The sequence below is a fragment of the Trichechus manatus genome, unplaced genomic scaffold (assembly GCF_000243295.1).
Source record: "Trichechus manatus latirostris isolate Lorelei unplaced genomic scaffold, TriManLat1.0 scaffold00085, whole genome shotgun sequence".
Classification (NCBI taxonomy): Eukaryota; Metazoa; Chordata; class Mammalia; order Sirenia; family Trichechidae; genus Trichechus; species Trichechus manatus.
Genome location: NW_004444021.1, coordinates 1,688,344 through 1,704,162, shown reverse-complemented (window position 1 = coordinate 1,704,162; position 15,819 = coordinate 1,688,344). Strand labels below are relative to the sequence as shown.

The 15,819-nt window shown below is 34.5% G+C and overlaps 1 protein-coding gene across 4 annotated transcripts in view; it reads right to left on the bottom strand.

Annotated features, from left to right (window-relative positions):
- Nucleotides 1-724: 724 nt before the first annotated feature.
- The window catches only part of CD36 (CD36 molecule (CD36 blood group)), a 39,774-nt gene continuing 24,679 nt past the window's right edge, over nucleotides 725-15,819 (bottom strand). For all 4 annotated transcript variants that reach the window (XM_023736037.1, XM_004381466.2, XM_023736038.1 and 1 more), the window contains 8 exons: nucleotides 13,396-13,442; nucleotides 10,469-10,538; nucleotides 9,136-9,323; nucleotides 8,050-8,168; nucleotides 7,634-7,707; nucleotides 6,834-6,888; nucleotides 5,061-5,225; nucleotides 725-2,980 (listed from right to left, as the gene is read on the bottom strand). In XM_023736037.1, the coding sequence (XP_023591805.1) occupies nucleotides 5,061-5,225; nucleotides 6,834-6,888; nucleotides 7,634-7,707; nucleotides 8,050-8,168; nucleotides 9,136-9,323; nucleotides 10,469-10,538; nucleotides 13,396-13,442 (718 nt within the window). In that variant the 3' untranslated portion in view covers nucleotides 725-2,980. The remainder of the gene's footprint in view (nucleotides 2,981-5,060; nucleotides 5,226-6,833; nucleotides 6,889-7,633; nucleotides 7,708-8,049; nucleotides 8,169-9,135; nucleotides 9,324-10,468; nucleotides 10,539-13,395; nucleotides 13,443-15,819) is intronic.

Sequence of the window (15,819 nt, the reverse complement as noted above, 5' to 3'; positions counted from 1 at the left end):
CTCCCTCATTAACATCATAGAGGCAGGATTTACAACACGTAGGAAAATCACACAGTACCAGGAATCATGGCCCAGCCAAACTGACACACACATTTTTTGGGGGACATAATTCAATCCATGTCAATTTGTTCAGCTCACTGAAATAAAGTTAGGGACAATCACTCATAGGCAATTCTGTTGTTATCTGAAGAAAATAATAATGGACAGTGATGATTCAAATAGAGTCCAAAATCCACTTACAAAGGTCGATAGGCCAAAAGAGTCAGGTACAGAGGGAGGGGCCACAGTGTCACTAATTCAATGGACTTAGAACAAAAAAACTGAATTATCAATTGGAACACACCCACTACAAACTCCAGCTAGAAAGATAATTATTGTGTTGCTCAGACATTGATAATGGGTTAAAAGACTGGTGGATTATCGCACATGTACAAATCTTAATGCAAACATTCAGCACCTTTACAGAGTGAATTTTTGGAGATAACCAATTTACTCATAGCTTCTTTTTTCCTGAAATGATTCCACCTTTCCCTTTTTTTCTTGAAAACTGAAAGCTACAAAGACTGCTGTTCTATTTCTTAATGCACTTATAAGCAACAATAAGCATTAACCCATTTGCAGATGCTATAGATTTTCAAAATTAAGTTATGAACAACAACCATAGTTTTGTGGGTTTATAAATATAGTTTGGAATGAAAATGTGCGTATCCACAAAATGGTGCAGTCTTTATATGGAATAAAGCATACAATTTCATCCATATACAATAATAAACAGTCAAACATTTACCCTCACTGAAAACCAAACACTTTCACTAGGGTAAAACAAAAAGTCACACATTTAATATACATCCAAAAGTGCCCCCTACCCCAAAACATACACACACACACAAATCTAAACTGCCGTTTTTCTTATCAAAAAGCCTACCTCTCATTATTTGAAGAAAGTATAATTTTTCCTACTGGATATCTTTAAGATAATCCATTTGTCTTTGTATACGGATTGTCTTTTGTACATATTTTATAGAATTTAGAGAAAGGATACGCTGAGGAATGAAAACAAGACTGGAATATATATGTATTTAGTTAAACAATACTAAGGACACAGAAATCGAAATCTTTTCCCAGATACTTAAATGTCATGATGTGGAAAATAATTTCTGTATGACGATGTTAAGATCAGAGACATTGATTGGCTGTATAGACCTTATGTGAGGTACATAGGTTATTTCCTCACTCAACTCTTTTGCACAGTTTCCACTTTACATAGTTTATCACTACATATCTCAACAATTAAAGAATTTTCCTTTTTATTTCTTTTAGATTAACATATCCCCAAACACACTAATATAAAGAAAGTATACTTTTATTTTGATTATCAGGGAGGATGTCTAGAAAATCATCTTACATATCAATATCTTAGAATAATACTTTTTTTCCTCCAATTAAATGGCAAGGCACTCAATCAGCATATTTTGAGTCTCTATGGATTTTTCAGAGCCCTCCAAATCTATGGTGTCTTGCTTTTGGGTTTTCAGTAGGATTTTTCAGCATTTACCCTGGTATCTTGTATAAGGAGGCCAAGTTATTCTTAATTTCAGTATGCCAACAAGCCAGTTACTACTTCTTCATCCTGCATTCCTCCGTGTGTAAATCACAAGGCAGAATTGGGCTGGATTCCCCTTCTATGCTGGAGATTTTAAGGAAGATTAGTATTCTCTGCAATCAGTGAATCTCTGCTAAAGAAAGCAGGGTTACCTATCAATGTGTCTGCTAATAAAAAGATAACTGCACAGTCGAGACCTCAATTCCAGCTGCTGTAAAACACAAAATCAAATTATCTTTTTTAAATTTTCCTTCAATTGGCTTAAAAATTGCCTAGTAGAAAGTGGTCAAAATTGAATTCAGACAGAATATTTCAGAAAGAAACATGAATTCATAAAGATATACGGATTCAGAAAGAATACCTCAGACAGAAAATTAAAGCAAAATTTTTGCAACAGCACAGGAACTCGGCAAAGCACTGAAACTGAAAGAAGATCTTTTAATGGTTGAAACAGTCTTTCTGAGGTCTCTGTGAAAGCAAGATATACTAGAACCAACTGTTAATGCACTTTCTACTCTTTGGAATCTTCCATACAATAATTCCTTTATTATCATTTACATCTTTTAATACTAGCACAGCATTCTCAGGTTGCCAAGCATAAGTTACAGCTGCATAGAAAGGTCAAAGTCTACTCAGATTTTCCAGAACAGTTGCAGAACTTGGAAAGTGACAAAGTCCTTAAACATAAAGAGCCAAAATGTGCTAAAAAGGATATCCATTTGCATGTTCAGTGACAAAATATATATAAGCCCATATTGTTAGAAAGGAAGAAAAATGGTTATGATACCTACTGTGGCTGTACAAAGCTTCCATAAAGAAACTGAAGTAGTAGATAATAAACGGCTGATAAACCAATAAGCCAGTCACTTCTTTTTCATTATTAAATGTCTTTCAAAATATTTGGTGCCCATAAAGTGTGATGTACTATTGAAAGTCCTGGGATCTGCCTGTTACAACCAAACAGGGACAGGACCCTGGTGAGGATGATGGTGCTTACACCTTGATGAGGAAGACAGGATTTGTTTAGATGTCCACAACCTCTGCTGAATATGCCACCAGGGAACCAGTTAGTGAATCAGTACCAAACTGGTTCATGCTTGAGCCAGGTCTGTAGAAACTGAAATCAGATCAGTTTTGTAAGTGATGACTTTTAGAAGGCATGTGGTTTTTGGTTCATAGTATGGATTTTAATGGCACCTTGATAATCCTTTAGAAACGTGCTGCTGGTTGGGGCAAAAAAGTAATGCCGTCGTTTCTTCCACTAAAGGTAAGGTGTGTTTTGTAAAAATAAAGCATATTACATCTTCATTTTGTAGACCGATGTTACCAGATGTTCTGATGTAGCTGGTGCATAAGTGCAAAGACTCCATTTGCTGCCTATAAAGTAGAAGAAATGTTACTACGTCTCAGAAAGTAGTGGAATTATGAAAATGTAATACTAAAATTCTAAGTATCCAAGATGTCACACTTTGTATTATTCAGCCCAATTTTTCAAGCTGCAGAGAAAAAAATTCTCTGATGGGGCTCGTGGATAAAGCAGTTCATGTCCCCATTCATGAAAGATGAGTGGAAGGCTGTTCCCCAACTCCGAGAAGCAACACATAGCCAGAAGAGGAGTGATGACAGTCAGCTACATCTACTCCAGACAAGCATTTTCACACTTTTTTGCTCTCCCTCCAGACCATCTTTCCTTTAGAGTTGTTAGTATGTAGTGTAGTATATACTACTACTTTCATAAAGACCATCGTTTTATTCTCTTTGTAGCCCATCCAATAAAACTACTCCTGTGCTCCACCATCCTATACTTTAATCCCTTCTGTACATCGATCTGCTTTTTTCAATGATCGTAAATCTGCCCAAAGACATAATTTTTAGACTATTCAACATTGAGGCTTGTTTAAGGAAATCTACATCCCCAGTGATTCTTACAAATCTAGTACATCATCAAGTAATGGTCAAAGATATTTTTTTTTTTTCTCTACATGTAAAGTAAACAAGGACATATACCCTCGAAAAGGACAGTAACTGTTCCTTATAACTGTCAAATATATCAGCAAAACTAATATATTTGTTGACAATGACACTCTGGAAAGTTTTCAATTCTTTACCATAACCTACCCATAAATGGACCAAAGAATGTGAAATTCAGGGCTCATTAGATAGTGATGAAATTTATCATATAATTTCAATGCAGAACACTTACAAAACATATTTGGAACTATCTCTATTTCCTTTTGAAAGTAAGTTTTCCCACTAGAACAAGTTTTTGTTGTTGTTCTGCTTTGCTTTTCAGGCGACAATCTTTTCTGTCTACTATATAAATTGTCATATGAACATCTTTGTTTAATCATAAGTTATTTGTACTGGGCTAACGACAAGATGATGTAATATTTCCTTCGTTTATTATGATATGACTATTTTAGGTTAGCATTTAGATACATTCTGTCCAAACAGATTGTAGGTGAACTGTTCAGTCTCCTTTTCAGTGATTAAACAACAGTGGCAGTAATGGTCAGAAAAAAAGATTGAGTTGCCTCCCTAAAAATAGCCAGTCATTCCTGTTTATGCACAAGGAGACATGCCACCAATAATCTAAAGCACAGAGGATAGAACCACCTCCACAACTTTGCCACAAACTCTTAGATCTTGTCCACATTTACCTGGTTTTTCCTCTAAACTCTGAGTGATTTGGTTTTACTGCGTAGAAAACTATTTCCCCCTATTCTTTTCTACGGTTATATTTAGGTTTTAGTTCATGACTTTCAATCATTCATCAGGGCTTTTGCACTGCAATTTAGGGTGCACACCTGGAATTGGATAGCACGTGGCCAGCAAGTCTGCATGCAGCAATCCTGCTTTTATATTAATACTTTATCTTTTACTTCAGCTTTTATTTTTAAAATAGCATATTTTTATCTTATTTTAACTATCTCTTTTCTTATTGTTTTTAGTTCTCTTATTACTTTTTATTATTGATTAATTGATATTTAACTGATATATTGTACTTAATTTTTCGTGTTATTTACGTTTCCTTGAAAGAATTTTGTAAATTTTGATCTCCTCAAATACCCACCATTTCTTAACTTTTATGACTTTTCCTAGTCACTAAAATACTAAATTAAGTATTTGTGATTTCTTTAGTAATTAACTGGTTATAAATAATAGAGAAATGAACAAGTCAAAATTTTGGACAAAAGTGATATTTGTACTAACCTCACAAAGATGACAATTACCTCTTTTATCTTATTTCTCCCAGAATTAAAGATGTCTTCATTTACATCTTAATTTAATTACATTAAACACCTGAAAAACTTGCTGAGGTATTAAAATGATAGTTTGCTAGGCATGTCCAGAAATATTTAAGATTTAATTTTAACCCCTCTTTGACAAAAGGAAAACAAGGAATAATATATAAATGAATGCTACTGCAGTAATAGATTTTTTTGCCTATACTTACTTATTTTACTTCCTTTGATCTGCATGCACAGTATGAAATCATAAAAGCAACAAACATCACCACACCAACACTAAGCAAGACCATTTCAACCAGTCCAAGGAGCCTCATTTTTCCAGTCACTTGTTTTCTGAACTTTTCTGCTTTTTCATCACCGATGGTACCAGTCTGTAATCAAATTAATAATTAGCATTATGTGGGTAGATTAGTGAAGAAAAACACTCATATCTTCCAGTTATATACCACCCTTTCCTCCAAACACCTGTATACGTTAGTCACCTGCATTTATAAAACAAACCAACAGAATTCCCTTTGATTGCCAAAGAAGGCAGTAAATGCCAAGATAGAGTATTTAAAAGTGAAATATAATCCCCTCCTTATTAAACACATCGTACAGCAATCTTCAATGTATTAGGCCTCACTTGATTTTCAAAATCGTCTCTCTGAAATACTTCACAATTTTCTAAAAGATATTTTCCAGGAACAGAGGGAAATGTCAAGAGTCAATAGTTTCAGTCCCTTTAAAGTCTATGCAATGCATTTGCTCACTCTGTGGATAATCGCCTCTGGTTTTATTTTACACTAAAAATATCTTGCCAAGCAATTGAATAGAGTGCCTATGCCTACTCTAACCTGGTCTTTATAAGCATAGTAGGCTTTTATTGTTGTCGTTGTTGTTAGATGCCATCACATTGATTCCGATTCATAGTGACCCCCTGTGACAGAGTAGAACTACTCCACAGGGTTTTCTTGGCTGTAATCTTTTTGTTGTTGTTTTTGTTGAAAATAGACACAGCAAAACATACAACAATTCAACAGTTTCTACATGTACAATTCAGTGACACTGATTACAATCTTCATGCTGTGCAATCACTCTCACCCTCCTTTTCTGAGTTGTTCCTCCACCATTAACATAAACTCACTGCTCTCTAAGCTTCCTATCGAACTTATCAAGTTAACGTTGTCAATTGATTCCATATAGATAGTTCTTTAAAAGAGCACAACGCTTAAGGCAGGCACTCTTTACTAATTAAGCTCACCTATTATTTGGTTAGGAGCTCTGGTGGCACAGTGGTTAATCGCTGGGCTGCTAACCAAAAAGGTCAGTGGTTTGAATCCACCAGCCACTCTGTGGGAGAAAGATGTGGCAGTCTGCTTCTGTAAAGATTTACAGCCTTGGAAACCCTGTAGGGTAGTTCTAGTCTATCTTACAGGGCCGCTATGAGTTGGAATTGACTTGACAGCACTGGATATTGTTTGCTTTAAAGAAGAATTCAGGGGATATTTTTGGCGTAGGAAGCAGATGGCAGGTCTTTCTCCTACAGAACCGCTGGGTGAGTTTGAACCTCCAACATTTTGGTTAGCAGTTGAGTGCTGAACCAATGTGCCACCAGTAGGCTTTTATTAGAACTATAATATTCACTGGGCTTTGATTTATTTGGACTTACATGTATGCATGCCTCTTTTCTAAGAAAATCTCTTAGACAAGAAGTGTTTAACAGATGCATTTTGAAAATAATCTCAAATGACAGTAAGTGCTTTGTTTTCCTAAAAGATAAAACTGAAAACTAACACAAACTTGATATTCCTGTGTGATTTGGTTTTCTCAAGTAGGTGTAATCAATAATGCATAAACTCATCAGTATTTTGTAATGGGCAATAAAAATGCATACGATTTCAAATACTATACATGCATATCCTATTTTGAAATATCAAGAGTATTTTTATATACAAAGATGTTTACTGCTTTAATGACTAATAGATTAAAATACTAACCTCATTAAGCCAAAGGACAGGTACAATATAGTTCTTCTTCAGACCCTTTAATGCCCTGTAATAGACATTGAAAATAACGATGGAAATATATGCTAATATATGTATGCATACATAACAGAACCCGAAAAAAAAAACGTTGCCGACGAGTGGATTCTGACTCATAGTAACCCTATAGGACATAGTAAAACTGTCCTACAGGGTTTACAAGGAGCGGCTGGTGGATTCAAACTGCTGACCTTTAGGTTAGCAGCCATAGCTCTTAACCACTGTGCCACCAGGGCTCCATATGTAACAGAGATTTTAGTAATTATTACTTCAAACAAATGAATTCATTTGTCCTTGAAAATTGCTTGAGTTTCTTGATGTTTTTTCCCAATAATGGGTCATTTAAATTTTAATACAGCTGTTTCTTAGACTTTTTCCACTCTTATAATTCTTTCTAATATATTAGATTGACTCTTTCCTAAGCTCAGATTTTCCCTTTCAACAAATTCTACTCTTGAAGGTAAAATATGAATTCTAGAAATTACTGTAACAGAAATATTTGGATAGCTAGCAAAATGAGAGATGTCACCAAATAAACAGAAAACATTATAAAATATGTGTAAATACCATTTCAATCAATACTAGATATGATTCTAAATTGTAATCATAAGCATTTAATATAGAATGTTTAATGACATTAAACTAAAGAGAAGTTGATATTTGATATTCTTTCTGCTCGCTTTCATAGATTCACTCACATTCTTCCAAGAAAATAATAAAAATCATATAACGATAACCTTGTTCAAGACACTCACTCAATTTTTCTTGCTGGCTTGACCAATAGATTGACCTGCAGCCGTTTTGCAAATTGTAAAGTAAATCCAGTTGTCTAAAAAGAGAATAAAAACTATCTTAATAAGTTTAAAATAAGCATAGAAGAGTAATTTGTATCAAATTGTTTAAAGTCGATTAGAATCATTTCCATTATTGGTATTTCTGACCCCATGAACTATTTAAAAAGTTTATAGAGTTCATATCTTGACATTTTGTATGCAACAATAGGAAGAAACCAATGTAATTTTCACTGAAATGAAAGTTTCAGTAATTTATCAATAAAGTAGTAATCTGATCAATAAATTGTGGTTGACAAAGAGAGAATTTATTTTTTTCTTTCATTTTAATTTTTAAAAATTAATATTAACAAAATCAGACCAATAATATATTTGCTTACAGGTTCAACATCCAAATATGTCCTGTGTTCTTCTTCATTTGGATGTAAGCCTTCAATAGGTTCCATAACATCCGAGCTTGCATATAGAAAATGAGGAAGTGAAATGTATACAGGTTTTCCTGAAAACAAGTTTTAAGAGACAATTGGGAATCATTTTCCCCATTTCAAGAACCACTCAGAGAAGATTTAATTTAAAATAAAGCTTTTCAAATTAAAAAAAAATGCATGCTGGGTTTCGAATACTGAATTGGGGTGGGGGGGATGAGGATGAGGGAGAACTATAATATCACATCACTTTTGTACAAAAGTAAAACATAAATTTCTAGATCTTCCTACTAAAGAGTCAGTTGATGTCTGTTGGTCATACTCAAGCTGTAAATGTTCAATGTGTAAGGTTAGCCTCTTAACACAAAGTTTCAACCATACATGTTCACGTTTCAAGCATACGTCCACTGACTGAGAATTAATTTCTTTAAGAGTAGTTTTTTCTTTCTTTCTCCACCGCATTCCAGTATGACAAAAGTGAACAAGATAAGACTGACTTCAAACTTCGTGTTTAAGTCAATTCTTGTTTCAGAGACATACTGAAAGTATGTTTACTTATATTTACTCTAAGAGCTTAGGCTGCTAACCAAAAAGGTTGGCAGTTCGAATCCACCGGCCACTCCTTGGAAACCCTATGGGGCTGTTGTACTCTGTCCTATAGGGTCAATACGAGTCAGAATCGACTCAATGGCACACAACAAGAAGGATGGCAAAGCTAGAAAAAATGTCAGATAGATAATTTGAGACACTCACTCAGGGTATTCTGGAGATTATTTTTATTTTACCCAAATCCAAAAGTAGCAGAAGGAAATACAGGTAGTGTTTACCTAATGATAACTAAGTTTTGCAACACAACTAGGACTTCAAAAACAATAGAAAATCAACACCAAAAATTTCCTAGCACCACCCTTACTTTTTTGTCCTTATGTTTTATTACTTTAATATTAGAACTTTAGGTGGAAAGAGATTCATGGTAAATGCTACATTTTAAAGAATCTGGAAATGATGCCATGGACCATGATATTAAAAATATTTACTCACCTTCTTTGCATTTGCCAATGTCTAGGACACCATATGATGTGCAATTCTTTGAGACAATTGTTTCTGTGCAGAAACACTGATTGTCTGGATTTTGAAGTGGAGATGCAAAGGCCTTGGGTGGAAGAACAAATCTATACACAGGAATTCCTTTCAGATTAATTTCAGATCCAAACACAGCATAGACTGACCTAGACGTAGATTAAAGAAAGAGAGAGAGAGCTTCATTTCAGGAACCTGAAACACATTCTGGAGATTTTTTTTAGTTTTATATTCTTGCTTTAATTTAGGAAAATATACTATACTCTTGTTAGAATTTTAAATTCTTATTTAATCTTAGGAAAACAGTTCTTGTGAAATTTTAAGACATACCAAAACTTGATACCTGAGTATGAACTATTCTTCCCCTTGTTCTGAAAAGCTTCTGAGACCAGTTTATGCTTGTGAACTACCATGGAGTACTGATACTAAAGATATTTCTCAGAGTTAATTTTCTGTATATAATAAATATTTATACGAACTCCTTCAATCCCTTATCTGTGCCCAATTCAAAGAAATAAAAATAAAGCTTCTGTCTTTCAAAACTTAATCCTGGAAAGAAAGGCCATTTAGTCACTTGGGTATGTGCCTGTGCATGCTGGATATAGATCTCATACACCTCCATAATTTACCAAGTGTCCACCATGGCCTAGGGCTCAATACTCATCCTTCTAATCCCTTAGATAACCCTACGTGAAGAAGCACTGTTCTCTTCAGTTTTACAGATAAGGGAAACAAGAGTCGGAGACGTTAAATGCTTCCCCACAACCATGCAATCTTTAGGGACTGGCCTGGATTTGAGCATAATGGCAGCATGGGCTCCAATGCTTGTGTTGTATTGACTGGGCCTCACCAATCTGAAAACATGCTGTAGCAGCGGTCCAGCACATTAACTAACATAGTTCTGTAACAGTTTCATCATCATCTCTGGAAATCTTTAGAAAGATTGTACATGCTCTTGTAGACTAGATTGTTATTAAATATAGTAACAATATATAGTACTAGTTTAATGAAAGAAAAGAAAAACAGTTCTTTCTTAGAAAGAAATGAAAAAAAGAAAAATCTTTTGCATTATGCATAATATCCTACTACCATCTTTCCAGTTTTAAAGAGATAATGGCATTAATAGACACAAATTTCATATTGTATTTTTTTTTTTTAAATAAAGAAAAAAATTCTCCGATTTTTTTTTCCTCCAAATGACATGGTTATTAAGTATAACCTTCTTGGTTTGTATCTTGTCAGTTGGGAAAAAAAAATTCTGACTCACAGGAATATATTGGTGTCTTAGTTTTACCTGCATATGTCAGAGGAAAAGAACTGCAACACCCGGGTCTTCTCAACAAAAGGGGGAAATGAGGCTGCATCTGTTTAGAAATCAAGCAAGTGATATTAATGTGTGCTCTAGAAAAATCTGGAAATCTCTATTCCAGTGTGGTCCAATAGAAATATAATGCAAACCACCCACACAACTTTAAATTTTCTATTAGACATTTTAAAAAGTAAAAAGAAAAGGTATATGTTATTTAACTCAATATATCCCAAATATTATAATTTCAACATGTAATCAATATAAAATTTTTAATAAAATAGTTATATTATCAAAATCTCAAAATTCGATGTGTATTTTACACTTATAGTACATTTCAGTTTGTTCTAGTCACATTTCAAGTACTCAATAGCTACATGTGGCTAGTCGCTACCATATTGGACAACACATCTATATACTATACACATTCACTGGTATTCAATTTCATATTAAATTTTCTCATTCCTTAAAATAAAATAAACATTTAAGAAAGAGTGGTGGTATCATTCATTGTTGAAAGTCTGACTGTGTTTGTGTTTGGAAACCCCACCCTCAGCTTCATCATTAGAGTGGCATTTTCTTATCATGAGTTCATTTAGAATGTTTATTATATTTGTGTTGTTCTTATTTTTGATAATGATTTATTTATTTATGGAGTCCTGGTGGTGCAGTGGTTAAGAGCTCGGCTGCTAACCAGAAGGACGGGATTTCGAATCTACCAGCCACTCCTTGGAAACCCTGTGGGGCAGTTCTATTCTGTCCTATAGGGTTGCTATGAGACAGAATCAACTTGATGGCAACAGGTTTAACCAGTGGCTGTTTAACATTTTAAAAACTATTTATTCAAGTTCTCTCACTCAGAATTTCCTGCCAATGGCTTGAAAATATTTCTATCAAATTATAAAGGGCATTTATTGAGGTTATTGAATTTCTATCATGGTTATTATCCTATGGCACACACTAGATATATGAAAGAAAAAATAACCAGATAACATCTCCATTTGCTCCTCCAATTCATATTGCCAAAATTAGCCCTTGCTCAACGTGCCTGTTTACAACAATTAGGTTCTTTCTCTAGCAAGTACTCCAACCCTGTGACCTTATTATAATTTCACCTTTAGTTTTTTTGTGATCGCCGCTTGATCCTGGTACTTGAGAGAATTGGAGATTAAACTCTAGCTTACATTTCCCATATAGGTCTCCATATGTCTATTGCCCACAACTGCTTTCCACATGCCTTAACAATTAAATGAAAAGAATACATTTAAAAGCTTTAGAAATCATTATATGAAATATCATTGAAGATTTTATTCTATCTGGCAATTACCTCGGGCAATAACCACAAGATAGCTGATACTAGCAGGGTTTTATTGTTGTTATTGTTATTTTAGAAAAAGAAAATATTCTAAATGTATACCAACAATTTCTTTTTATGTTTCTTCAGACTTATTGAAGGAAGTAGAGGAAGCACTTCTAAATCATGATGAAAACACATTGGAACCTTTTTGTTTCATTAGTCTCTTTTCCCTGGCACCCTAACCAAGAATCTCTCTCACAGGGATCACATCTTAGTCCCCTGCCCTGTCCCATCTATCTCTGCTCCAGTTTGTTTTACTTCTAGTTTCCTTGTAGATACTTTTAACTTCATACCGAGGCTCATGGATTTATATTATTGCCATTAATTAATCTTCTACCTCCTCTTGTTAAAAATATCTACTCAGCTGTGGACAGCATTATTTAATGATTTTTTTTTCGTAAGTACATAAAGACACCTTCCCTGTTTAGGAGCAGCACAGTTTATTTATGTCCATATCTAAGGACTGAAGTATTATGCTTATACAACTACTATAGTTAGTATTACTTGAACACTTGATGCTTTATTTACAAAAATGCTTTATTCAGAAAGGAATGTCTTCACCTATCCCCACAGCTCAAAAACTCACAAAGTAAATCAACCAGTTGTTGCTTTTTTTCTACAAGTGAGGGATAAGAAAATTAAATAAGCATACAAAACTCAACCCTACCTTTGAAAAAGTAAGAATTCTCTGTATTTCTTTTTAATTGCTCCTTTTCATGTAACTTTTCATTTAACTTTATTCATCTTTGTTATATCATTTTTCTATAGTGTACTAACCCTCACTAACTTTGTAAACATCATGCTTCTGCTTCTTAGTAGTTCAAAGCTCACCTCTGACTTTAATCACCTCATGGATTAGATTCCCATTGCTTTTAAAAGTCTTCCTACTTAAGCTAATCGGCATATTTGTACTTTGTTTTTTCTTCAAAGGGAATAATACACCAGAACTAACCACACCCTAAATTCATAGTGCTTTCTTTCTTCCCAGTTCTAATTCAAAATGCTCATTTTTTCATATATTTTCCATGGTTATTAGATATCTAACCTTTGTTTTGTTGTGTTTTTCTTTTCTCTCTCAATTCTGACCATCTTTTCCAAAATACATGGCTCTGTCTTGTACCATCACTGATTCTACCCCAGCTTTAAACTTCACTTTTTTTGTTTTCCCTTTTGAAATTATCTTAATTTTTTTTCTTTCAATTCTGAGTTGAAATTCTAATTCCACAGTATTAACAAAGAAGTGAACAGTAACTACCCTAGGTTTTTTTAAACCTTATTTCTGCTGCCAGCCTGGGAGATCACGGAGTAGTTTTTACAAAGCAAATCTTTCCCTAGTAATGCAGTAAGAGCAAATCCTCTATGGTTAATCTTCAGGAAGCTCGTCACATTAAACATACATTTATTAAGCCTATGTTAAAATAGAGACCTTTTATGCTGTGGGGATATAAAGACAAACACACACCCTCAGCTTTGAGAACACAGTAGATATGATGGTGGATTTGTGGGAAAGGGCGAGGTGGTTTCATTCGATTCTTACCACAAAACAAGGTGTCCTTACCTGTGCCATTAATCATGTCACAATAACCTGGCCAATAGGAGAGATTCCTTAGGAAGAAAAAAGAAAGAAAATTAACAGAGCATTCTAATTTCAAGAGCACTTTTCTTTCTCATATTACTATTTTTTATTGTCATTTAATACTCCTGCTAATATAATGAAGATTAGGTGTGACAAATGGTAGGTTTAAGAAATGTTTTAATTCATTTAGTCCATGTTTGTTCGAAGGTTTCATCTTGTTAAGATGAGTTAAGTGCCTGATCCTTCTAAGTGGGCAGATTATAAAATAAATACTGCTAAACTCCAAGTTAATTGGAAACAACTTGGAGTAGACACAATTCTCAAAGAAGAAAATAGAGAAACATTTACAAGAAACTTAGATATCTACTTGGGGGAGATTTTTTTCCCCCAATAGGAGGAATAAATTATTTGGTAATAGGTTTGAGTGTTTGGAATGAATAGGATAGAAGTATTTATTAAGTGGGTAACTGATATAAGTCCAGTATGAGGTACAGGAGGGGACTGGGGAGGAGGGGAGAAAAAGAAACAGATGTTTGGATGAATAGAGATTAGAAACCTTTAGATTAACAATTTATACTTTTTTCCCTTCTAGCTCTTTCATCAGCTGACATTAAAGTAGGACAGAATTCATTAATTTATGTTCTGGTATCTAAATCAGGCATACACATCTGGAAATAATAAAAACATTAGTAGTAATAGTTTCCCTGTAGCTTCACCATTCTTTTAGTGATGTAAAAACTGTTTTCCCTCCACTCTTAGCATTAGATGTTAACCCAAAGCACTGCTGTTGCTGCTGCTTTTTTGAAGCAGAATAAGATGTTGATCATGCTCCATCTTGCCATGATCAGTAAAATCAAGCTTATCGTAATCTTGAACGGATGTGAAACTCTGTCTCTGATTAGGACCACTTAGCCAGTCTCCTCAAAACCTCCCTATAATATGGAAATGGAGTGAAATGCTCATTGTTCCTTAATAAACAAACATGGATGTGATTTCCACCAAAATAAGCATTTAGAAGTGTTGCTTTTTCTCCACTAACTGTTTCTGTAAATAAGCATATATAACTATGGACTCTTTAGAAGAAAACTTCTACATTAGTAAATATTTCTCTGATATAAAACATGTAGTTTTTAGATAATGGCTCAGTATGAGGCAATGATTACTGATATTAATAAAACACCTCTTTTGTTTTATTTATTTAATCTCTGTAAGTTTTTTATTTATTCTTTTTCAGGATATAACTAGTCTAAAACATACTTATTGAGTTGTTGTTGTTGTTATTGTTGTTAGGTGCCCTTGAGTCAGTTCTGACTCATAGGAACCCCATGTACAACAGAATGAAACACTGCCTGGTCCTGTACCATCCTCACAGTCATTGTCATGTTTGAACCCACTGTTGCAGCCATTGTGTCAATCCTTCTCCTTGAGGGTCTTCCTCTTTTTCAAAGACCCTCCACTTTACCAAGTATGATGTCCTTCTCCAGGGACGGGTCCCTTCTGATAACATGTACAAAGTACGGGAGACAAAGTCTTATCATCCTCCATTGTAAAGAGCATTCTGACTGTACTTCTTCTAAGACAGACTTGGTTGTTTTTCTAGCAGTCCGTGGTATATTCAATATTCTTCGCCTACACCATAATTTAAAGGCATCAATTCTTCTTTGGTCTTCTTTATTCATTGTCCAGCTTTCACATGCATATGAGGGGACCGAAAATACTATGGCTTGGGTCAGGTAAACCTTTGTCTTCAAAGTGACGTCTTTGCTTTTTAACACTTTAAAGAGGTCTTTTGCAGAAGATTTGCTCGATGCAATGCATCATTTGATTTCTTCACTTCTGCTTCCATGGGTGTTGACTGTAGATTCAAGTAAAATGAAATCCTTGACAATTTCAATCTTTTCTCCACTTATCATGATGTTGCTAATCGGTCTAGTTGTGAGGATTTTTGTTTCCTTTATGCTGAAGTGTAATCCATACCGAAGGCTACAGTCTTTGATCTTCATCAATAAGTGCCTCAAGTCCTCTTCACTTTCAGCAAGCAAGGTTGTGTCCTCTGCATATCACAGGTTGTTGATAAGTATTCCTCTAATCCCGATGCCCCGTTTTTCTTCATATGGTCCAGCTTCTTGGATTATTTGCTCAGCATACAGATTGAATAAGTATGGTGAAAGAATACAACCCTGACGCACACCTTTCTTGATTTTAAACCATGCAGTATCCACTCGTTCTGTTCGAAAAACTGCCTCTTGGTCTATGTACAGGTTCCTCATGAGCACAATTAAGTGTTCTGGGATTCCCATCCTTCACAACATTCTTCATAATTTGTTATGATCCACACAGTCGAATGCCTTTGCATAGTCAATAAAACACAGGTAAACATCTTTCTGGTATTCTCTGCTTTCAGCC